The sequence below is a fragment of the Echeneis naucrates genome, chromosome 18 (assembly GCF_900963305.1).
Source record: "Echeneis naucrates chromosome 18, fEcheNa1.1, whole genome shotgun sequence".
In the NCBI taxonomy this organism is placed as follows: domain Eukaryota; kingdom Metazoa; phylum Chordata; class Actinopteri; order Carangiformes; family Echeneidae; genus Echeneis; species Echeneis naucrates.
In genome coordinates this window covers 11,962,904-11,989,126 of record NC_042528.1, presented here as the reverse complement: position 1 = coordinate 11,989,126, position 26,223 = coordinate 11,962,904, and the positions used below count along the sequence as shown (strand labels likewise).

General features: G+C 39.7%; 1 protein-coding gene across 1 annotated transcript in view; it reads right to left on the bottom strand.

The window, feature by feature from the left end:
• Positions 1-692: 692 nt before the first annotated feature.
• The window catches only part of tbc1d14 (TBC1 domain family, member 14), a 31,949-nt gene continuing 6,418 nt past the window's right edge, over positions 693-26,223 (bottom strand). The window contains exons 3-14 of the mRNA XM_029526412.1: positions 21,230-21,353; positions 11,109-11,233; positions 9,973-10,055; positions 9,736-9,853; positions 9,437-9,543; positions 8,225-8,305; positions 8,037-8,125; positions 7,753-7,824; positions 6,267-6,395; positions 5,500-5,609; positions 3,946-4,204; positions 693-3,548 (exon numbers count right to left, since the gene is read on the bottom strand). Coding sequence (XP_029382272.1) covers positions 3,492-3,548; positions 3,946-4,204; positions 5,500-5,609; positions 6,267-6,395; positions 7,753-7,824; positions 8,037-8,125; positions 8,225-8,305; positions 9,437-9,543; positions 9,736-9,853; positions 9,973-10,055; positions 11,109-11,233; positions 21,230-21,353 — 1,354 coding nt within the window. The 3' untranslated portion in view covers positions 693-3,491. The remainder of the gene's footprint in view (positions 3,549-3,945; positions 4,205-5,499; positions 5,610-6,266; positions 6,396-7,752; positions 7,825-8,036; positions 8,126-8,224; positions 8,306-9,436; positions 9,544-9,735; positions 9,854-9,972; positions 10,056-11,108; positions 11,234-21,229; positions 21,354-26,223) is intronic.

The following is a 26,223-nucleotide window of genomic DNA, read 5'->3' as shown; positions in this document are numbered from 1 at the left end:
AGCTGCTCCTACTGTATTAGTCCCCTAGTCTCAATATGAGGATGATGATTTTAGTGAGTAATGTATTTAGCTTTTCTTGCTGATAATGACTTCCTGGTGTTACTAGATATGAGGGAAAGATTGGTATTAACCAGGACAGCAAACAACTACAACATTGATGCGCATTAAGCAGTGATGTCATTGACAAGCAGCAAAACAGAACTTTTAAAACTAAAGTCTTCTATTGATTTAAAACATAAATACTCTCAATTCCAGTCACTAAAAATCTGTCACATTTTTCTATTCCACCATTAATTTTGAGTAAAAATGCACAGAAGAGCCTCTGGTTAAATATTTACAGCTCTTTATTTTAATAAAACCATTGTTATTATACATTTCAAGTGAAATACAGTTGCATGGTGACCGATTGTTGTCTCCACGTGTCTATCATTCCTCTACAGTTCAAGGGTCTCTGAAGAAAAGACAATTCAAAATAAGCAATACCCAAAAAGAAAAAAGCTAATCAAAGATCATTACACAACAGTTTCTTATATTTATTCAAATTTAGTTAGATTGCATTTGGTTTTAGACCACAGTAGGTCAAACACAAGGGCAGGAAGTCAGTGTCAGTCCTGCTGGGAGTGTCCATTTGGACATTTAAAACCTGTTTAGGGAACTTCAACTGATGATGGTGTGAGTCACGACTCAAAGGCTCACATGTGCAAAAAGCTTTATTGCAGTCCTGTGGTGTGTCACCACAATGGAGGGGGAGTTGGAGAGAGGAGCGCATCAAAAAAAAAGTCTGCACACATGCACACACCAACCAAGATGTTGATTACTTACAAACAAAAGACGCTTCCTGTTTTTAAACTCAGAGCAGGCCTTGAATTTTCAGCTGTGGTCCAGATATTTCTGAAACATGTTTCTCAGAGTCACAGAGGAGGAATGGACACATTCTCAGTATTACAGGGCAAAACAAAGGGGAAGCCAACTCCATCACACACAAAATTAGTAGCACAACACAGCAGGAGAAGCAGCCGCAGAACCAATAACAGAACTGACAGAAAGCACTAGCAAGTTCTTTGGAAAGAAAACTTGACAAAAGAACAATTCATGAGCAGGTTTGTGCAAAATGGACTAAAAATCACACAAGATTTTAGAAAAGTGCATTCCCGTAAAGAATCAACAAAATTGATACTTCACCTTTTATAAAATAATTATCACGTAAATTTGTGCAACCTAAGCACTTTCAAGCTGGCCGTTAACTCATCCAAACAACTCTTGTTGGATTCCGTCTGTGCTGGTTGGGACAGAGCAACACCATCAACCATGGCGTGAATGCCAGAGAGTAGACACACCATCAGACTCAACGACCACAAAACCAAAGAGATGAGAGTCTAAATTCACCTGATGTGCAGCACAGGACGTTCAAGTTGAAGCAAACAATGTTGCTGAATATGCCACGGACTTGTGGGTTTTGCTGGGACTGAGGTCTGTTATGTTTGAGGGAACTGGCTCGACGCAGGCTGTGCAACAGTGCGTTTGTGTACATCTGTGCAATTTTTTATTTTTTTTTTAAATCATCATTCCGTCTAACACCATTTGCTGCCCAAAGTTCAAACATAAATAATTTACTTTGACGTTGCACAAAAAAAAAAAAAACTCACCAGTGAGAAACGGCAACAGAGGAATGTTTAAATTGTTGAGGAAAAAACAAACTTCAACTTTCCAATTGGAGCAGGAAAGAGGGACATGAGGGAACGGGATAGGTGCATGTTGGGATTTGATGCACTGATGTGGCCATCAATTGTACATGAGTGTACATTTAATGTGCTCTTTAAAAAGTACCAGAGAATTGTCATGTTTTCAAGTCTTGTATATCAGTGTAATTTAGTGATAGATGTAAATGCATGTTTGTGGCTGCTATTCAATATTTCATCATACAAAAACCTAAATTCAGGGTTGTCTGTATTTGTTGTATGTAGTTAATGCTACATGTCCACAATAAACAACTGTGCACATGGACAGTGGAGGCAGTGTAGGGTTTTTTGTTTTTTAAATTATGACTGAAAGTGACAACAGAAATTATTACACTGACTTTCCAGATACATCTTGGTCACCTGTTTTGTTTCCAACCAAGCAACTCCTCAAAACCTGAGTCTGGGTCTGACTGAGGCTCAAATATCTGCCTAGTACAGGCAGGGATAGTGGGTGGGGGATAAGACCTGATCCGGAATATTTAATGAGGACGTAACAATAGATGAACTTCAGACCCAGTTATGGTTTTTTTTTCTAATATGTGGGAAAATCCTGTTAACCAAAACATTTGTCATTGCAAATTATTTCTAGAGATTAAAACCTGTTTGGAAGAATCCTTAGGAGAAATTTTGATAGCCTGCAGTAATTTTCACATTAGCTAATGTGCTTTAGCCCTAATCTGCTGAGTGGACATGATTTTCAATCCTTTAAGTCCACATCATGAACAATGATGCTCCAGTCACCTACAACCTTGTATAGCTTTTTACTAAATTTGAGTGTGCAGAGGCTAAACTTTTAATTTTAATGGAATGAAGTCCCAATGTCCATTTGATAAATATTAAATAAACACACAAAACACATCAACACTCAAGTCGAGACATAAAGAATCAAAATTATAACCTGCTGAAATGTACATCAAACGTATTAAGGGCAGGGGACTTCCAAGTTCCAAGACACAGTGGGTGTGTGTGTTGAACAGTAACACGTGACCTCATTATTTACTCCAGCTTTGTTATTTCATAAATGCACTGTAAATCTCATTTTACAGACAGCTCATGTAGTTTTTAGAGGGTTTAAACATTTCATCATATGTAACAACATGGTGCTTTCAAAGAACCAAGGTTTTAAGTGACAAAATTCTTAGTGGACTTTGTGGGAGATCGAGTGAGAAACTTTGCACTGAAAAATGGAAATTACGCTGAGATCATAGCTGACAGATAAACCAAACTCTGTGGGCAAGAAGGAATGACATAAGTTTTGAAATAAAAAAAAAAAAAGACTGACATATTTCAACATTACAGTTAACAAATATGTTGCTGGAGATGTTTTAGGATATTACCTTTGCTTTTCTTGCTTTTTGAAGCTGAGGTCCAGACTGTTGTTTATGTCAGATAATTGTAAAAGCAAAAGGAGACAACAAACAACCTGCTGGGTACACGTATGTGGGAGTGTGTGGTACATTCTTTAGCCTCTGCCAGCTACAGTTTCCCATCCACTGTTGGGCTTCTGAGCACAGGAGGGAGTGGTGGGGGGTTAAATAAGGCCTCATATTCCTTTTCACACCCTGGCATCTACACACCCCTCCCTCCAGGGTCCTGGCTCTAGTCAGATCAGTGACATGGAACTGGAGAAGAGGTTTATGGTAGCAGCTACAACCAGAATGTCCCCAAGCTGAACACAGGTGTCTCGCATATTAATCTTGGCCAGAGTCCAGTTTTTCCTCAAACGCTGGAGATGATCTGTTTGCAAACAACTCAGTGCTTCAGAACTGGGCTGCCTCGCTCGTGATCTTTCTGTAATGCCTGCAGGACCTGAGGAGATGAAGTTGGACGTACAGTTATAAAAAGGGAAAGAGGAGAGGTTGATGTATTCTCTTTGAGAAAGGAGCAGGCCCCCTTTTTAGATGGGTGTTGCAAGTAGGCGGCTCAAATGGCAAAGTGATGTAGAGAATGTAAAGCAGCTAACAGCACCATTTCTCTACATCACAATAACATAATCCAGGGCAATTTTTTTGCTACTTTCCATCAAGTTTAAGCTCAGTGAGTGTCTCTTGAAAAGCAAATAAAGTTGGAGCATTTGGACAGCCATTTTGATAGAATCTGGCCAAACACCATTGTGAAATCTGCAAATATCATTGCTATATATATTTATTCATTCATTTATATGCTATAGATGAATGAATAAATGAATACATATTTCACATCCCACCTGTGCCCACTTCCTGTTGCGGCTGGTCATGTGAATGGTAGCGATGTGCTGGAAGAGCTGCTCTGCAGGGATGAGGTCTGGCAGTCGGGTGAGGAACTGAGCCATGTGAATGAAGTCCATACAGGTCAGGACGTCCTGGTAGAGACGCAGCAGGCCAAGTGCTGTGCGGAAGAGGAACTCCTCACCATCTCTGCAGAACACGTCCCACACTCGGCACGCTAGGTCCAATGGCAGCGACTTACTATATAGAGTGAAGATCCTGAGGGGTGGGGGGGGTGCGAAGAAGGACAGAAGGGGGACAAAAAGACAAAGGAATGGTACTTGGTGATGGTGCAAAAATTGTATTAAAATATTGAACACGCTGGCCACCACTCCTCTCCCTTGGATTCTGGCAATTACAACTGTGCAGCTGGTAAAATGTGGAATAGTTAACACTGTATGTTACCAGAGCAGACAACAACTGATTATCATTCCATTTAATAGTTTTCATAGATCCAGCTTCGAAGATAAATATGGTCTTAAAAAGACAGACTTCTATGTGAAAATTGCCCTACTTCTCACTTGATTCATTAGCTAAGTAAATATTTCCCTTAGTCTACAGTTTCAAGGCTTCCTTAATACTAATAAACAGAATAAACCATAGAGCAGGATATGCATTAAGGCATGGCTACTGTGGGATTGAAAGACTGTATCATCCAGTCAGAGTAGAGCACACTTTGACTGGACACTTGAGGACAGTGAGGACATCATCAAATCTACCAGACTGTAAATCAACCAAAAGACTGACTGACCAACAAAGTAAGTGGTAGATCTATTGATAATGAACACAACTACTACTTGCAGCAAACGCTGTCATCTTTTTAACTGTCAAAACTATACTATTATATTGTGGGCCGTCAGTGCTTTGTGTAACTTTTCACAACTTGTGTACAACCTTTGTCAGCTATGACACTTGGCCCATGTCTTTCCACAACATGTCCAACCAGCATTCAGCATAGGTCAATTCTAGTCATGATTAGAAACATTACAAAGATGGCATGAAGAGAGATGAGACGAGAGAAGAGATTTCAAAGTTCCATTATGGAATAGTGACTAGATTAATGAGTAATTAATTTTTAGCTACAGGATAAAAAGTTGAAAAAGCAGAGACTGTGAGAATGTGCTGTGTTGCCCTGGCATCCCCTTCCATAAACTGTGGTAAAGTATGATAAAGTGTGATATAAGTGAGGGCTGAGTAAATATAGAAATCTATAAATTTCCATTTTAAGTGGGGAGAGCTCACACACCTTCTGCCTGCACAAAGGGACCATTCCGGTTTTCTCAGAAACAAAAGACTGTGGAAACGTAATGAGCGCAACGTGAGACACCAGTCATGTTTCCAGGTGATGTAACAAGTTTACACCAGGACAGAGAGCACATTGTGGCTACACAGATTCTATTGTTCATGTTCCAGCTGTAAAATGGTAAAATGATAAAATGGCAAGTAGGGTGAGAAAATTTTGAGTGATGGAAAAACATTAACAATTGTAAATACAATAAATGTTTGAAACTCACCAGTCAATTAAATAAATATCAGGGGTCAAGTTGTTTTTCTTGAAATGTGCAAAGAGCTTTGGTAGATTTTCTTCAAAGAAGACTTCAAATGCTGCAAAGTATGTCAACATCTGAAAAGGAAACAAAGATTTTATGTAGTAACTTTAATACATATCAGCGGTGAGTCGTTCAAAAAACAGACACCTGTGAAGAAACAAAATGTAAACAGGCAGCACCGAAGCTGATGCGATGTTCTACCAGGCCACGACCCTGTGTGAGATCACTGAGGGGTTTTTGTGGTAAAACCCAACCCTACATCTCAGAAAGGAAAGTGGACAGGGTTTCATGTATGGGCTGTTTTCTAAACCTGCCACTGCTGCTGCAGTAGAGCGTTATGCATCAATCTCTGAGCAACTCTGAGTAATCATTGAAAAATACACCTGCAAAAACAATTTTGATAGCATTGCATAAATAATGCATTCTATGCCTTTAAGAAGGAAAATTTTATTGTTATTACAATCATTTTAGAACATGTAAATATTTGAATATCCAAATGCATTTTCCTAAATTCTTAAAGTGTTACATTCTATAAAGTAAGTCATCAGATTTGAGGTTGAAATGTTTCCCTTTGTGAGTATAGCTTTGATAAGTATAAAGCGCTTTAATCCAGTGTATATTTTTTCCTTCACCTTATCTAAATGTGGTGTAGCTGTGTGCACGGCTCAGAATCTAGTCTGGTATCTATGTGCAATAGTTGTAATGTTTGGTGAGAGTCTGTGTGTACTGACAAGGCTGTGGTCGACTCTGAAGAAGGCCATCTGACAGGGCTTGTTGAGCAGGTTGGCAAAAGCGATAAAGGCATCAGCTGTGTCCAGGTTTAGGATCAGCACTGCTGCGATGAATGACATTCCCTGCACCTACACAATCAATCACAACAACAACAACCAAAAAAAAAAACAAAACAAACAAACAAAAAAAAAAAAAACACACAAAGAAATTAAAATAAAATAAATAAAAACTTACTTTGAGGTTGTGTGAATATGAAATTGTTAGATCACACTTGAACTTTGACATATTAGTCTCAGAAGGAACAAGTCAAGCACAACATCACTGCACATTATTCCCTCTGTACAGCTGGAGTTCAGCCTCAGTTTGGATGTTTAAGATGTGAACTGAAATATAAAATTTTGATATGTCCAGATTCAAAGGACAACAAGAACAAAAAAAACAAAAAAAACAAAAAACAAAAAAACATCAATAAACAAAGACAAAAAAAAAAGCAATACTGTGCACAGAGGTGAATGCATTTGGACGTGTGTGTGTGTCAGCTCAGGGGATAGGGTCGGAACAGGAAGTCATACTCATTTATAGAAAGGTATATGTATTACAGTGCTGCGGTGAGGAGCAGAAATACGAACCACAGCACCTACAAGCACAGCCTGGCTCTGAAATGCAAACTAAAGTACAAATTATGGGCTGAGTCTAACTGCATAGCTTATCAAAGACAACAAGGCAACAGCAGTAACTTTGTTTTATAACTACAGGCTGATTAAAAAAATGTTACAAAGGTCAAACGCGCACGTGACTTTAAAATCGGGTTTGTGCTTCAATCTCCATAGTCTGAGTATGACAGAAAAAATATATAAACCATGAAGAGTGAGGATGTCTGTGAGAAACAGACTGAAAGGACAAAGGAGCCTGATCAGCAAATCTCCCTGGAGGGAAGAGAAGCGTGAATGGAGGGAAAAGATGCTAAGTGGGGGAAAAAAAACAAAAACAAATCACACAGCAGAGGGGCCTGTCCCAAACCACTAGTGGATTGAAACTCAGGCAGGTTTGAACTTTACACATTTTGTGAGAATGTGTTGAATATAATTATATCTGTATTAAGTTGTCATTATCAATGGGCTATCAAACATGATTTATCCCCTTTGTTAAGGAGATTAGCTGATCAATATCATGCCTTTGCTTTAAAGGGCCCATACAGTCGAAAGGTATATTTATCTATGTGGTATTTGATTATAAATCAGGTCTAGGTTCAATATTAATGGAATGAAAGTATCAATCTGACATGCTGTGTTATGAATGCAATATAATATTCACATTAACCTAAAAACATATCACATATAAAGTCTCACAAGCATAACTAATGCATGAACATCATAAAACAAAACTGAAGTATTCATCCACTTTCTTGACTTTCTATGTTGAAAGTAAGCAAAGCAAATGGCTGAGTTTACTGAAGAACTGCAACAATGTTTTAGTATGACTTACATAGCCAACATCTGGCCGGTAACAAGTGTATGCTCCCAGAATGCTGTGCAGCACATCGTGATATGGCCCGCCCTGACAATGAACAGAGGAATGATGAAGACAAAGAACAAGAACAAGAACAAAAACACCAAATTCCTACAACAGTAATATCAGAGTGCTGTCATTGTAATATTGTGTATGACTTTGTGTCTACGTCACTGTATCCCATTAACTGTTTTGTGCATTAGAAACACATTTAACAGACAAAAATTGCAGTTAATGGGGGGTAAGCTTCTGTCACCGACCTGCTGGAAGATACACAGTTGGGGGAAGGTTCGTGAAATGTCCAGCTTGATCAGTTCCAGGCTGGATTCCCTGTCTGAGCAACCAGCATCTGACAAGAAAAAATGGCCGGAACGCAGAGAAAAGGTATGTGACTAAATGTGGAGAAAATGACACAAGGCAGTGGAAAGATTTTCTGTTCTGTCTCTACCTTCAGTTTCCGTCTCTGCAGATGATGCTGGTGTGGTCTTCCATTTTACCTTTGCCCGAGACAGGCAGATGTGGTACAGCTCTGCAGAAACATTAGAGCTGCAGTCAACAGAGGCTGAGCAGAGAGCATGCAACTGGACAGAAATCACAGGTCAGGTGATGAAAAGACACAGCACCTCACATTTTCCTGCATCTGTAATCCTAAGGTAGATCAGAAGAAATATCTCCTACTGTTTTAGAAGACATTTATTTCTTTGCAGTGCACTGAAGGTCCCAGGATGTGCTGTGGCCTGAGGCTGCCCTCTTGTGATAAGATGCAGGATAAACGTAATGAGCGGTTCTTGACACAACATATCAGGAGGGTAATTTATAGTAAACCAACACTGCCACAACAGAGCTGGCAGCTTCAAACACACAGACAGCAAGAAAATTCGAAGTTTCAGATTGTGAATTGAAGTCTAAAATAATGTACAACCAATACTAAACAAAGACTATGTGTCCTTACACCTCCCTTTAAAACTTGACCCTCACAAGGACCTTGACCTCTAACATGGCAAAGGTCAGTGGGCTTCTACAAAGCATTTACTGCCAATGGTGGAACCAATCGGAAAGAAAAAGTTCATGAGTGGTCAGTAATTTTACCTCCACGTTTTACTTTGAGGGACTGAGCTTTGTGTGCGTGGGTGTGTATTTGCAGCACACTGCACGCCATTTAAAAGGCTCACAAGCAAAAGTGAGCCAGTGCTTATCTGTGATCGACCCTTTGGGTGCTGAAGAGCAGACACACATTGATAGTGGAAGGCCTGCCAATTGACACTCTTTTAGCAAATTGAAAATGAAGAAAAAGCAAGTGGGTTTAATCTTAATTTACACTCAAGGAGCTCATTGATATTATTCTTATTCCCTCTTGTACTGCGAATCACCAAACTGTGCTACCTCTTAATGGACAAACTCTTCCTCCTTTTTCAATGTATCTCACTGACATTTCTAAAACTGAGAACAATTGCTAAACTCATCTGTGTGTACATGGATTTAGCCTACATATTTATGTCATGAGTATGTAGTGCTGCATTAGTGTGGTTTACATTGATTCTTAGTGCAATTAGATCAGGACGTGGCGATTCTAGGTCAGGTCCTTTAATAGCAGTAAATGTGGCTTTGGTAACAGTCTCCTCATTCTCTCAGCCATTCATATATTAGCCTTCTCCTGTACCGTGTGTGATGTTGAGCTCGTTCCCCACAGCAAGGCTCCACACTTTGCCTCTGACACTGGGGGGAATACCTTGCCACCAGAGATCTCTGACTCGTCGAGATGTACACCTGGAAGAGGAATGTGGGGGTGAGTGGAAGGTAAATGTGGGGAGGGGAGTTGGACAGTCTACTTAACATTGTGTTTCATTGAGGAAAGTGTCACTTATTGATTATAACCACGAGGAGGCAGTAATTACAATGAGCAGGGCTGGAAGAGACATTCCTTTAGTTTAAAACTAAAGTAGTGACAGTTACACTCACATTGCACTCCAGTTGGGTAAGATCTCCTGGTTCCAAGTCTGGGCAGCTGTACCTATGCTCTCCTCAAGTTTACACCGATCCTCCAGCTGCTTCTTCCTCTTCTGAGCCTCCTTCAACTCTACAGAAACATGAAAAGTGGTGGTTAGAAGAGATGGGAATCTCAAAAAAAAAAAAAGACAAACAACCCATGAACAGTAGTAAGGAAAAACTAATTAGCATTTGTAAAAATGGCCTCACCTCTCTTCTTGGCCTGGGCCACCATCTCTTCATACTGCTGTCTGTGTTTCTGAGCCTCCTCAACTGGCTTGGCAGGAAGGTTACTGTAACACACATGCACATTAATAAATGTGTTAACAGCTACATGCTTTCTGGGTTTAGCTTGCTTAATTCATGTAAAGCATGCTACTGTGGCATGAAGAAGAGACCATGCACAGAGGAGCTTTCTTGTGTTTATAGAGCAGAGTCAATATGTAATGAGTCAATATTCTGCATTCTATGGTCACATCTCAGCTCATTGTTCCTTTACTGTCCTAAAGTCACTTTACTCTCTGGATGTAGGTTTACTTGTGGTTCCTCGAGTCTCCAAGAGGAAATCAGCAGGCAGATCTTTCAGTTATCAGGCTCCTCTTCTACGGAACTAACTCCCAATATCGGTCTGGGGCGGAGGACGCGGAGGAAATGTAATGCTTAACTATGCCTTTTCCTTTAGTTGTTCTGCTATAGGCCTAGACTGCTAGGTTGCACTGGTGCTACATAAATAAATTAGATTTTATTGTTGTGACCCCTTGTGGCAGACTGGTGCAGTAGTTAGCACCGTCACTTTCAGCAAGAAGTTTGCAGTTGACTAAATAGCCTCGTCTCAGGGTGTGTTTTCAATTAGCAGCTGCTAAACATTGAATTGAAAATTCTTAACATGGACAGAGAAAAGTGAAATAAAATCAAAAATTCAAAGACAGCAGTGGAAACCTGTGCTGATGAAGCACATCATAAGGCCATTGGGGACAGTCGAACCTCTGCCCAAATAATGGTGACAGTCAGTCACAGACATTTGCAGATGTAGCACAGGTCTGCAGCTGGTCCAGCCAAAAAGCAGTAATGGAGCCAGGCTGTGGTATTGCCATTAAACTTTCAGTAGCGCTTCTCTTTTACGGCCAGCAGACAAACAGGGGACAGGGAGAGAGCTGTAGTCTAATAACCATGCTGAGGAAGGACAGCTGATAAAGATGGAATGAGGGGAGGATAGAGGCTAAAAGCAAACAGACGTGGCTTTATATTCAGATACAAAAAGAAAAGAAAAAAGAGGACAAAAAAATGTGGGAGAGCCCAGTGACCCAAAGATCAAAGATTTTGTGTATGTATGCGTGTTCACATACGCAGGTCTGTCCTCCAGTATGAGTGCAGTGGTGGAGAGGGGCTCAAAGTCCAGGTTTTTCCTCACACTCTGCCTGGGAGATGTCGGATTGCCAGGTCCACCTCTACCACTCTTTGTTTCATATTCCTGATAAAAAAAAAAAAAAGACAACAGATGATTTAAACAAATGAACAAAACTAAATGTATTGGTTTAAGCATTGTGGAATTAGGGGAAATTCATTTGTTTCATTCAAGTTATATTTAGTTTCACATCACTGTAATGTGTAGATAGCACCCACAGACAGACTAACTGTAGACCAGATTGAGGGAGGTTTGTGCTTCTCTATGCTGCAAGTGAGGGACTGACAGCCAACAAGATGTCCATGTCTCTGCACAGCCAGGAAATTGCAATGTTACACTTTCAATCAGAAACAAATAAAGAAAAGATGAAAGAGGCAGTTGTGTGTCCATATAATGTCAGACAGACACTGAGAAATGTCTTGACAACCTTGTGGCCTCTAGGCATTTGTCATCTGGTGGCTAATGATTGTGCTTGTTCACTGTGAGTGTCATAAGGGCCTGTAGAAAGAGGAGGCCATGTGACCGTCAGTGTGTTACAGCTAAGGCCACACAGCACTGAAGCACGAGGCCATCTATCAGCTGACTGACTTTCAGGTTTGTATGGAAGCAGCTCTGACCTTAAAACCAGAGGGTCAGAGAAAACAAGTAATTCATGGAAGACCTGTAGCAGAAACCCCTGCAAGATATAGCACCATCTTACTTGTTCATTAGGAAGCTACTGTTAAGGGGCCAACCGCAAGTACTATATAGAAAACATCACACTGTGCACCCATAATGTCATCCAGGGTACGTTGAACTTCTTAATAATCCAGTAATGTAATAATGCTGTAAACAATCAGCTTAACACTGCTACCACAGGGACTCATACATAGATCAGGGTACAATACAGGCAGGAAAAACTATTCCTGCGTGTTAACCAATGCCAGTTAGATTAATAATATTGGCTGCAGCATCACTGTCTTTGTGATGCTATCTGGTGTACCAGAGCCAATGCTCCATTGGCCATAGGGGACAAATAAAGGCAATTGAATTTAAAAATTTTTGCTTGAGGATGATGAAGGGGGAAAATCGTGAGAAGAAATATCACAAAGAAAAAAAAAGAAAAAAAAAAAAAGATATTATGCTAGCATGAGTGCATTTTCACAATGCTCCATGACATGTTGCTGACTGACTTAGATTGTGAAGGGAAAGGGCATTCATAGTGTTTTCAGATACAAATGGTTCAGTATTTACCATTAGTGGTTGCAGTGACCAGTGATCCAGATCCTTAGGGAGGACATACACATGCCTTAAAGTTGATGTATAAACAGACTATAGCTAAAACGTATCAAATAAGCTCTGTGTATACCGCATTACCCAGTATCTACTTACAGTATCTTGCAGCAAGTCAGAGAGGAGGTGGGGGAAGATGGAAAAGCCTGAGAGCAAAATGCCAGAGAAGATCTATCAGACAGGAAGAAATAGAAGCACTGAGGGATGAAAAAGAATGAGAGGAGGATGTGTGAATATGGACGTTAAAGTGGTAATGGAAAACTGTTGGCAGTGCAGTAATCACCCCCATGCTCCAGCAGTCTATGCAGCCCTCGTTCCCCTCTTGCTCCCCAATTTGACTTCATTGTATTGACGATTATCACCAGACTGCATCCTTGACTAGAGCACCCTCCTGTTGCAGTGGGGAACCTTTTAGAGCCTAATAACAGGGCTTTGTGCTGATTTATAATTTCATTTGTACGATAACTTGACACTTTTCAACAACAGAGATGTAACTAATAAAGTTCTTCACAATCATGTAACATCATGTCATTTTTGACTTGGGTTAAAATACTGTGGTGAGCAAAAGTGAAAATGACACATTTTATGGCATTGGTCAAGTGCTGGCCTCCCCTTTGCCTTGGCAGTATGTAGTCAAGTTTATTTAAGTGGACTAACATGAAACTATTGACTCATCTAATATATAAAAAAGGTACAAAAATGCACAGAAGAGGCAGCAGGATAGAAACAGATGTATGTTTTTATTTATTGATGATTTTGGTAATGTATAAAAACCCCTGAAAATAAGATGTTGGCATACAACTTGTTCCTCTGCCCCAAAGTTGTAAATTAATAGAAATTGATAAACAAAAATCTTTGGTTGTACTAAAACTTTCCGATCATCATTTCAGAGTGTTATGATATACTGGCTAAAAGTTAAACAGTTTTTAAGGACAATCTTTAAAGGCCGCCTGAATGTGAAATGTAACTAGAACACAGTATTTTTACACAACTACAGCACAGTGGGTACAGTGGGTCAAGGTTGAATCCTTAATTTAAGATAAGAAAAAAGGATGAATTTATCAAACTGAGAGGAGACAATCTGGCATCTGTTAAGCCACAATGCATGTGTTATCAACAAGGTTGAAACGAGACGCTGTGCACGTCGAGAAAAATTAATGAGTGAATGTGTGACAGTGCCCCCTCTGAGTAAAATCCAGGAAAGGAAAACATGAGTGCACACTGTCACTCGTTAACCAGTTCTGCGGGTGAATCAGTACATGGCTGAAAACGAATTACACATTAGGAGCCTACCAACTCTAGCTCCTGGTCCATTAATTATACTCTTGTATCATGTTAATGATCTCACAACGCAATCGCAAACTCCACCCCTAAAGTAAACCATGATTTCATTAACATCACATTTTAATGAACCTAATGTCTATATATCAACTCCCTTTTCTTTGCTCATTAGGTAGTTTTATATCACTACCATCCACTTCTGTTCACTGGACTCTTATATTCTAAGCTTGTTAAAGAAGTCATGGCTTTAAATGACACAAATCATGAGTCTCCCTCCTTCTTCCTGCATCATTTACTTCCAAAAACAACTGATTAGAAGGCTGAGCTCATTTTATCCCTATGATGACTTCCTGTCTGAGTGTTTCATGTTGCTGAATAAAGTCACACTTTCATGCACCTGGAATCCCAAACCAGAAAACCTGACTCTTTGGGATCTAAAACAAAACGTAACAAACAAGCATCATAAAAGTGTTTTGTATGGCACAAAACCCCTCCTGTCCCTTCACTGTGGGGTTGTCCCCCATGGTAGATTTTAGCAGTAACAGCAACTATTTCCAATGATAACCTGCTGCCAGAGCAACTTGCTTTGTCCTACTGGCTTTCAGTATGGTTCTCCACTTTCCTGGTAATGATGGACTGTAAGAGCTGACTGCGTGCCTGGCTGCACTGACAGACTGAACATGATGTCTTGTTCTTCTCTGGTGCTGCTTTAAAAAAATTAATTAATTTTATGATAACGACTAGACTTGAAAGCACTGCTGCTACAGTTGTTGGTAAAACTCCTTTAGCATCATATCCTCATGAAAACACAACTGGCTTTCTTCATTATTTAACGTGAGACATGAAAGATCACAGTGGGGTGCATAGCCTGGTTTCACTCACAACACTGCACTGCTCAAGCTCTCAGCTCTTCAGTCAAAACCACTTCCGAGACAAACCCAAATGATCAACAAACAAAGCAGGGATGAGTCAGATGACCTCTGTGTATTTGATAACAGAAAGGTGAGGCCACTAATCAGAAGCATGACAAAAATACAGTTCTGTATCAAGTTTTTGTTTTTTTTTAAACTGATGACCACTTCAAAACATTTTTGAGTGTGAAGCCACTTGTAACAAAATGTAGGATCCCTTATTTTAGAAAACTGTGATTTAATGACATGAATGAATTGTTTAAAGACTTAGCACCTACACCTTCATTATAGTCTAAAGAGAATGAAAATATGACTAAATACAATATGGGACCTTTAAGTTAGCATCAATCACCACACAGCATAAGACACATTTTAAATATGGTTGTTCATAGCCACTGGAGGCTAAAAATAATTACAAATTTAATAGCACAGACCAGATTGTTGACATAATTGAATAGACTTGAATCTCAATAACACATGATAAAGTGACAGCAGACGACACCAGCCAATGAATGAGAGTTAACAGGAGCAAAGGGTAAGCAAAGTTCTCTCCAAATTACTCTAGTAATCTGGGTGCTTTAAGTCAAAATGAAGGCTATCCATAATATCTGAACTACCAGAAAGCATTTGAAGCAAAACAATAAAAATGTAAGTGTTTTTTTTTTTTTTATATTGAGAGCATATTTGTCTCTACCTACATCAGAGCTACCAGCAGGAGGAAATCCCTTGATTTGTTTCATGGAATGAATGAAGTCGGTGCTGTCATGCACATGCTTTTCTTGAAGGAACAGGATATAGGTCAAGTTCCAACCCATTGGTCATCTCCTGGGTGGACATTCGTCTATCAATGCATCCAGAAACCCAGATAGTTTCATCCTTCTCATGACTTACATATCTTGACAATCATCACCTTGCTTCACTCCACAACCACCGCCAAGCATAGAGCTACAACATACTGAAAGAGACTATTACGTGAAATCCTAACCAACCTCTTCAGCTTCCTCGCTTTCATGCTCTGACTACAGATGCCCTCTGATTCTGGCAGACAAGGAGAGAGACAGTGGGTCACCACACTCACACTTTACTTCACTGTGCAAATGTTCACTCACCATGAACGCTGCAGTTCCTTACAGACAGCCAGTCCTCCGGTGGGGTTTTGTTTTTTTTTTTAAATCCTAGCCTAACATCATTGCTGTCCCTGAGGGCTCACTCCCGGCAACAGGACACCGAGGAGGTGCAAAAGGAGGGCAGAGGGACAGTCAAGCTGCCGACAGAAGGACACACCCCGTATTGGAAAAGATGCAGTACCAGCATGATACCACCCCTCAACCTCCCCCCCGCCCCCTCCTCCTCCTCTTCTTCTTCTCTCTCTCTCTCTGAGCAGTGACGCTACACCATACAGCTCTGCATCAGGTCTGGTTTTACTGCTGTGTGTGTGTGTGTGTGTGTGTGTGTGTGTGTGTGTGTGTGTGTGTCAGCAAATCAGCACCACTGTGCATTATTAGTCATCGCTGCTGCACTGAAAAAGATCTGCGCTCAGCTGTGCCCTGACAGCCATTCTAATCGACCTTGGAGTAATGGATCATCTTTCATCCCTCTGCTGTCCTGACCAAGTCGGGACTGAATGAGTGGCTGCTTACCAAGTGTCTTTTAAAGGTTTAGGATCAACAACCAAGTTGTTGGCCTTGCAGAAAATTCCTCAGATCTCAGTCCAATCCAGCATCTGTTGTATGAGCTGGACCAACAAGTATAATCCATGAAGGCTCAACCTTACAACTTCGAGGACTTAAAGGACCTGCTACGAATGTTTTGGTCCAGATACAGCTCTAGGTCTAGAGGAGTCCAGGACTCAGTGGGTTAAGACTATTAGATTATATTGGATAATATAACTATGTGTACTACATCTAAAATTCCTTTCTTGTTACAGTTTAGGATTGAATATAATTCAGTACAGTGAAACTCCTGGTAGGATTATTCTTCAGTTTCAATTAGCTTCATTCCCACACCTCTGCACATATTGTGACACTTAGTAGCCGAACTCACAGCAACTCAAAGATCTAACCCTAACCCAAATTTAGACTATAAGACTTGAGTCACATCTTGAGGTCTTTGGTGGAAATAGCAGTGTGTGCACCTGAGCAACCACCTAGGTAAACAGAGCCATACACACCCACACAAGTTTGACCCCTTAACCCCCTTTGAATAGCTGTGCCAGAGGGAACACAAAAGCTTGAAAGCCTATCCTTGTAAGTTGAATCCTAAGGTCCAATATAAGGTTGCAACAGCAGATGAGATGGAGGCTAGTGAGTGCATGTTCAGGCGTTTGCACATTCGTTGGTGTCAGAGGCATCATTTTAACATTTAAACATTTTCTAACGTTTACAGAAATTTTAAACTAATTGTGACATGTTAAAGGGCTCATATGTCAACTGTACATTAACATACATTAGTATCAACAGCACAAAGCTAAGAAGAAAGGGTGGCTTCTTTGGTGTCTGCCATGGGATAATGACAGGCTTCTCCATGCTGTAATTATGTGCTGCCATCTTGTTTTTAGGTTTATTTTACCAGTAGAGAAGTGCTATGTTGTTTAATTGGCGCAGGGGCAATTTCCTGTTTCCCTTTGAATAGAAATTACATGTTTTCAGTAACCTGCTGGCTATCTAACTTGGTGTTGTCAATGACATTGACATTTTGAATTTCAGTTTACGGAGCAACAAACACAGCTCCACCTACAGATGGCATATAAATAATCCTCCAAGGTTACAGTCTGGCACAAAAATATGTAATTCTAATTGTATAATTATATAGGGACCCCTCAGCTCCTAGTATCCAAATTTAGAAAACTGAATGGTTCTTTGTATTTTTTTTTTTTTTTTGCCTTGTCTTGTATGCTACAAATTTTACATTTTCTCACGTTGCTCTACCTTGACCTATAAGCTTTTTTTAAAAGCAGTTCAACTAGATTACAATCCCAGAAAAGCGAAAGGTAGACCTCTTTTGGTCTTTGAATATAAATAAGGTCTAGATTCTATGTAAATTATGTGAAAGTAAAAAAGGACTCAGTTCACAGGTCCAAGCTCAGTCTGTATTTGAAAACTGAGCCTATAAAATCAGTTGCCAGGATTTATGGAACTTTATGATGTCACAACAACTTAGCCACTGCGCCTCAGGCTCTCCCAAAGCCACACCCACACGGACCCAGGAACTTTGCAGGGTTTGTATTCTCTGAGTGTTTACCTTGAATTTGAATTGTTTGCAACAGCTAAGAGAGACTTGGCCATCTCTTTAAATTAGCATACAGACCTGTTCTACACCTAATCTATACTGAGAATGATTGTGGTTCTTAAAAAAAAAAAAAAAAAAAAAAAAAAAAAAATCACACATACAATCTTCTTATGAATAGGAACACTTAGCAAAATAAATTAATTAATTTCATTAGTTCCAATTTGGGACCTGTAAAGTGCAACTTGCAGGTTGGAGATAACAATAAACAACACAGAAATTTGAACATTTCTACAAAATCCCAAAACTCCCATAAAGTCACACTAACGTGACTTTTAGAGTACTTTTGTGACAAGAGGACTTCACCTCTGCCTCCAGAAACTAAAGCACTGTCTTATGTAACTCTCCTTTTAGAGAGAAGGATTATGATCCAAGAGATTTTCTGAGGTTCAGCAGGGATTTTGCAGCCATGGTAGTGTGAGGCTGAACACACGGTACTGGAAACATCATCTGCAACAGCTTCCAGTACTGTGACAGCAATATCAATTACTCACCTCATTATTTATTGTATATTGTATATTATATTGTATATTATATTGCATGTATAGTTTTACTTTTTGGTTCGGCAACAAGTTTACCAAAAAATTAGCACTGTATATTACAGCGGTTTTAGTTATGTAGTCATGTCTCTTCATCTGAACTATTTTTAGGTTCAATATTCGCCAGGAAAGTGTTCAAACAAAAAGCACATTCAGTGGCTGTTTGCGTTTCAGCATGGGGCCCTCTAAAATTAGTTGTACAACCTAAATGCCACAGATTGTAGTGTTCTTGTTTGGGACCTGTTGCTCCGTGTATTTTACCTCTTTTGAATTCCCAGTCCAAAGGGATTACATAAAACAATTTCAGGCATGAGCCATAATGCTTGAACACTTAATTTTTACTTTCCCATGGTGTAGTAACCAACTCTGTTAAAGGACTTAGCTGCATTTAACGCTTGTGCTGCATACAGTACAGTTGTGGTCAGAAGTTAACATACACTTATCATGGGCTTTAATGTCATATTAATTTTGGGCTTTTAATGATTTATTTGAATCGTTGTTTTTCCAGGGTGGAATGATTATGCAACATACATCCTCAATGAATTTTAAAAGCAATAATTGGGTGCACAAGTTTGAATTTATTTTGGATTTTCTCTGATCCACACAGGGTCAAAATCATACATACAGGCTAAAATACATACACACATTAACCTAAATCTTTTAATGAGTGGTGCTGAAGGTTGCAGAATGTCTTTTTACCTTGCAAAGCCAAGCCCTATCAACTTGTTGTTTGTGATCATGACTGACTGCAGCTGGTAGTTTAAAGGATTTGTTTGACAGAACTCATTGGAATGACCAATACTCAGAGAAATGGTAAAGTCCAACGAACTCCGTGAAGATCTAAGAAGGGAAATTGTAGACTTACACAAGTTGGGAAAGGCAACAATCTGTGGTTGTTTCTAAAAAAACCAAGGTCCAATCCAAGGTCATCATTTCAAACAACTGTATGGTACTAATAGTTATTCGGATGTGTCACCACTTTGACAAGGTCTGGAAGAAGACCCAAGCTGTCACCCTCATATAAAAGATAATTGGTTAGGATGTTCAGGAAAAACCCAGGAACCACCAAGGCTCAAGCCTGCCTTGAACTGGAAACTGCTGGAGCACCAGTGTCACTGTCCAGATTGAAGGGACTTACATTGCTATGGACTGAGAGGGTGCCAACCAAGAAAGAAAGAAAGAAAATAGAAACCTTCAAGCTTGACTGAAATTTGCAACTGCCCACATGGACAAACCAAATGTCTTTTGGAGAAAAGTATTTTGGTGAGATGAGACAAAGATTGAGCTATGTTTAGAGGAGTCAAGGTGAGGCTTTCAAACCTAAGAACAATGTACCACCTTTCAAGCATGGTGGTGGTAGCATCATGCTCAGGGGCTATTTTGCTGCCAGTGACACTGGTGCACTGCACAAAGTGGATGGAATAATGAAGAAGGAAGATTACTTTCAAATTCCTCAGATTCAGCTCAAATCAACAGCTAGACAACTTGGACTTGGACACTATTGGGAGTTTCTACTTACAGGACAATGATCCCAAACACACATCAAAACCGGTCACATTAAGCTTCTGGAATGGCCTTCCCAAAGCCCCGACATCAACCCTATTGAAAATTTGTGGACTATGCTTAAAAGCCAAGTCCTTGCTGGGAAACCAAGCAATTTAAATGAACTCGACCAATTCTACCAAGAAGGGGTGTCAAATATCCCGCTAGAGTTATACCAGAAACTTGCTGATGGCTACAAAACTTGCTAAGGGACACTAAAGCAAATATTAGTGGGGTTGTATGTATTGTGTATATTTAAGCCTGTAATGTATAACTTTTATCCTGTGTGGATTACAGAAAATTCAAAATAAATTCAAACTCCTCCACCCAATTATTTTTTTTGTAACTCATCGAAGAGGTCCATTTGAATGGACCTCATCTTAAAAAACAATAATAAGCTTTCATCACAGAGCTAACATAGCCATTCAGTTAATCAACTGTAGCATGAATAAATAGATAAATAAATAAACCATGGGACACACCTTCAGGGTTTGTTTACCATTGCCACTGAACCAACATGTTGAAATCTGATGAAAAATATTTCTCAAGTATGTGAAATCTGATGAAGGGTTTACTGTTGAATTCTATTTCAGTGCCAAGATGTGATCAGCTGTCCAGAGGGAAAAACTCTCCTCAATTCAAAGTCAGGAAGACCATGCTCTCTGTGATAGGCTAAATACACAGAAGAACAAACAGTGGAAAATAAAAGAACCTACTGTTGGCTCATGTGACTGATATCTTCTATCGGAAAGAACATAAAACGCTGCTGAGTGGAGCCTCAGATATTGCTATGTAAACAAGCAACACAATTTTTAAGCAGCCCTGTTTCAACACTGAGCAAATATTTTAAACAAGTATCTTATTAATTATAAGTGAAGATATGACCTTCATATATATGATAAGTAACTAAGAAACTCATTTACTGAGCTAGTAAATCAAGTGAGAAGTAGGAACATTTTCCCTTTCCCAGATCTGACTTTGTTTTACAACCAGTGGAGCTGCCCCCTGAAGGTCATTAGATAGAACGAAGATTTAGGGGTCCTCAGCATTAGCGTCACTTAATCTCCATTTTTACAGATAGTATATGGTGAGCTGGTGGATCCAGCTCACCATAGCTTGTGGATCCATCCTCAAGTATCCAAACTGATGACCTAATTTCTCCCCCAATTTCTCTAATTAGCTTTTCATGCATTTCAATCCAAATAAATTACCTTGAAAAATCTTTACCATACCTTTTGTACTTTCTTGGGGTCCTTGATAGGGCCTTCCCGTGGGGGAACTTTCCCAAACAGCTTCCACCCTGGATCCCTCTGCTCCACTGGCCGATTGTCTTTCACCCTCCTGGCGAAGAGACTCCTGGGAGACAAGCGAGAGTGACAAGGTTGGGAATGTGTCAGGAAGACAAGAAAATCAGGTTATTATATTAAAAAAGTGGAACACAAGGTCTGATTGAAGTCTTCACTAGGTCAGCATTGGGGGCCCAGAGCTAAATAAATGTGCCTGTACTGGTTATTATGGCATTAGGCTCCAAAGGAAAGTATGAATTTAAGACTTGAGCCATTTAGGCAACCCAGAAAGAAACCAATTCTTCCACCAAGACATTTTCAAGCAGGAAGGAGGAAGGAAATTGTCTGCTCTGCAGTTGGTTGCCAAGGTTTAGAAAAACAAAGAATGAGCACCAGCAGTAGTGAAAGATAAGACTCCATGCAAAACTTCCAACTTGGTGATTCAACCTAGATTAATAATAGTAAAAAGCCCCTTTTTCACTTTCCACTTTTTTCGCTGCTCCCAAAAAACTGTAAACACCCACTAATGTCCATTGTTTTTCTGCAATTAAAAAGGCTACAACAGACATTCAGACCTAAGTGATAAAGGCAGCAAAAGTGATTTGTACGTTTGTAGAAGTATGCGGTGGATACAGGCATCTATCGGCCCTGGCTCAGATCAGTATTGATGTCAACACACCAATTGGGTGAACATGCTCATTTTCAATCTTTTTCCTGCTGTGTAGTTTTTTTTAAGATCACAAACATTGTAAACAAATTGGTACATGATGAGAAACAATATGGCTACACTGAGCGTAATGATTGAGGTGCAGCAATGGGATTTTAACTCACAACGATCACGATCAAAGTGTTTCATACAGAGGTGCAAACACTTTTACACAAGCAAACACCTGAGGATGACATATTTTGTCAGTTTTCATGGCACCTTCCCATGCTTCCTCTACTGTGTCTGGCATTGCACCATGGAGCTGTGTGTTCTCAGTTGTACGTCAAAGACAAACTCAACTGGTAACGTAAAAGAGGTCGGCTGTTTTTAGCACATTTACTCACAGTTAAAAAAGAAAAAAATGTGTCGCACTAATTTCAATGTAAAGGAGTAGAAGTCAACCAGCGGGAGAAAATGTCCTTCAACATTAATCATTCTTCTATCGCTATAGTCAGTAGCGATAGAAGAACAACTACGAAGAATATTTGTCTAGCTCATTGCTTAACACAAAGCTCCATACAGAAAGGTCAGCGATTTATTAAACATGGTTTGAATTTTAATATTTGAATCCTTTTTCTAAATTCAAGCATGCAAGACCAGTATAGTGTAAAAATACACTGTATAATGTGGATGTAGCCTGGGTAACGTGTAAACTGGCAGCGTGGTCAGATTAATTTGAATAATAAAACTAACATGCTGCGTGCAACAACAATAATCCACACTTAGAGAGAAAGAAGCCCTCTTCGGTGTCATTTAAGAGTGCATTTTAAATTACCAGTAGGCAATCGCGGCTATCATCTCTGCAATTCTTCAAGAGTGTAATCTGCACCCCGTGTTTAGTTTCCATCTGCCACATGCAAAGCTGCTGAAAAACCTTCCGCTTTTCAGCTGGGTTCACTGTACCATTTAACCAGCCAATCACTTCATCTTTCCGTCAGTGGCCTATTGTCACAAAGCTACTAGTGTGAGCTTTAATTAAAAGCCTGAATAGAGGCAGGCTGTGAAAAAAAGTGAATAAACTGGTCAAATAGAAGCCTACTCTGACTCAGTAAGGATACATAACCGGCAGAGCAAAGGTCCATACCTATACCTAGTGCTTGTCTACAAGCAATTCACCTTGAAGACCGCCTTTGACGGACTTCAACCGCATGTGTTGGCGCTAGGGCTGCGATGATATGCTTATCTCCATATCCCATACTATCAGTCATATACTGTGCTGTATTGTTAGTTATTATTTCAACTTTGATTTATTTTACTAATAGACCATTCGGAAAAACTTGAATCATGTATTTCTGCAGACTAAATATATCAAGCTTTACATTTGGAGAGGTGGCAATTCAAACTACTGTCAAGCAGTCAAACTGTGTTAATATAGAAATAGAAAGGCAAAATTAAGAACTAAAGAATCATTCCCCCAGCCCCTTTACAACAAAAACAGGACTCAGGAAGAAACATACCAATAGCTGACAACTCACCATGTGCAATAATCAACATACAACTGACTAATAACTCATCTCCTGATTTCGATATTTAGATATTTAAATATCTAATAAGAATAGTATGTCACCCTATATTTTTTGTATTTGAAAGTTATTTTGGTAGTAAGTTTCCCCACTGTGGGAATAATAAAGGAAAGTTGTTGTCAATATAGTTGTTTCAGCATGAGCCAAGCCTTGAGGCCTAACTACAGGGTAGTGATGACAGGAAGCATGTTGGCAGACATTGAAAGCTGACTGTATCTGTTGTTGATATAGACATCTGTTGTGCTCACCAAAACCTCATTGAAAGCTCATTTCTCATGGTGACTTTGATGACGACCATATAAAAGGAAATATTTTGTCAATCAGATTTGTCATCTCTTTTATGGTGTTTCGTTTACTAGGCAACAAAATATACATTATAATGAAAATGTTTACTTCCCTTCGAAACCTGCAAAAAGATGACAACCACCTCATAAAGACCTCATAAGCCAGGGTAATTATGCATTTCCTTATTATGTGGGGGACTCAACAAGAAGCTAAATGACAGATACAGATGTGAAGAACCAACATGTTCTAGATATTGAGCATAGTGCCACACCATCAAGAAGCAACTTGCAACAATTTCCCTTTTTTCCCCTCCTTAGGGAGATGACAAAAGAATGCCAACAGATGTAGAGGAACATTGTAGAATAGAACACAGGTACTGCTTAAGGGAGCTATCATTTGGATATTGTTGTAATCTAGGTCACCTCATCAAAAGAAATAAAAAGTAAGGAAACACCAGCTTTCTGGAACAACTAATGCAGGTAATAGAGAGAGTCTGACCCTTGAGAAACTGAAAAAATAAATTCAAAGTTCCCATATCTCAGGCTTGGCGATATGGCTTCAATATAAAATCTCTATTTTGCAAGGGGAGCTAGCAGTGGAGCGTCGTGGTGGTAGTTTCTTCAACACAAAAATCTAAATTTGAATTAATCGATTAAATTGATTTATCGTCCAGCCCTATTTACTACCTTTTATCTGCACTATCCATACACTCCCAATGGTCCTCATCAGCACTTAGATGTCCATGCTTTTGCTATGACCTGTGGTCCAAAGATCATACGTCCAAAGTTCAATACGCAGATCACATGAAGACCTATGTGGCATCTATATAACAGAGCAAACTCCATCTGCTGAAGAAGACCATTAGATGCAGTTTGTTTTCCCCAGAAAAAAAAACATGTCAGTGAGCAAACTGTATTTGTGAATTATTCAGGTAATGGAGCAGGAAAATGTCCAGATGTTGCTCCTTACTGCCAAGGATTGATTGCTAACAGGGTTAAACTAGGGTGGAAAAGATAAACTGTAACCTGGCTTTGAACAGCAGGGAGAGGTGAACTTCAATAACCCTGTGAGCAATAATAAAACAATGTAACAGGCTGTAATGCAGTGGCCAACAGGGTGCCAGCTTAAAACAAGCAGTCCCTAGTTTTAGGTCTTTTAATATTCTCTACATCAAATTAAGTCCATGATACTTTTTCAGTTTTTTAGTTTTCGTACCTGCCAAAAAACAAATATCCACAAAGCAAGAGGATGATTTGCATCATGCCCAGGCCAACTGTGCTTCAATGTAACAGCTGAATGACTCCAGCTCCAGTTGAGTGCTTGAGGGGAACAGCTAAAAATAAATAGATAAATCCAAAAGGACCATGCTGAGGTGTTTGGAGCTCGGCACTGCACTGGTTTGTGATAAAGTCTTTGCTTTCTCAAGGCTTGTGTCCAGTGTTCAGTGTTCCATACGTTGATAAGGTGTCCCAACGCTTTACATGCTTCACTTGATCGTGAATACACCTGGCACAAAAATACCAAACAAGCTAGTACACGAAGAAGGAAAGGAGAGGAGATGGAAGTTTGTTCCCATCATAAAAGACACGAACAAGCAAGAGGCAGAGCTGCTCCAAGCAATCTTTTACAATCAACAATTGGCCATAAAGCCAAGGAACAGTTTGTATTTAGAACTTCAAACCCAAGTCACATAATTCAACTGCAGACCCACTCTCTATATGGTTTCTAGCATAAAATGAGGATTTGATAGACAGGAAACCAAGTGTGGAAATGTACATTAGTCAACAATAGCAAAAACAGTCCAACATAATATTGTTTATCATACCTGTCAATGTATAAAATGAGTGATGCTGTTGCCATTCTGCTCTGTCAATACAAAACACTAACTCTCTATTCCCAGAGAGGAAAAAAGCAGAGACCAAGTGGCAGCAAGTGGTTGAGCTCCTGACAAAGTCAAAGCTCTGTCTCAGTCAATACTTTGGTCCACAGCTACCATAGTCTAAGTAGCAGAGAATCTGAAAAGGTCCTAAAGAGCAGAGTGTGACTGAAGACACTGCAGCTCCTCAAAGAGAGACAGAGGTCTGACTTCACAAATGAGTGGGGAGGAGCAGGAATCTGAGGGGCACTTAGGGAATGAGTAACTTCTCCATGTGACGGCAGAGGAGGAGGGGAACCTAGATAACAGGGAAGAGTGGTGAAGGAAGGAGGTGGTCAAATGAGGAACTGCTTTTCAACACATGATGTGTCATACTCTAATCAAAAATCAATTACAGCAAACAACAGCATGAGGTCTGTTACTGCAAGACAGGAAAAGTTTGAGATGGACATCTTTCCAAAGCTGTGTTTACCCCCAACGTTAACAACTGACATTTATAGAAAACTGATCACATTTTCATTTAAATTATGTTTGGGTTTTTTTTTTACTT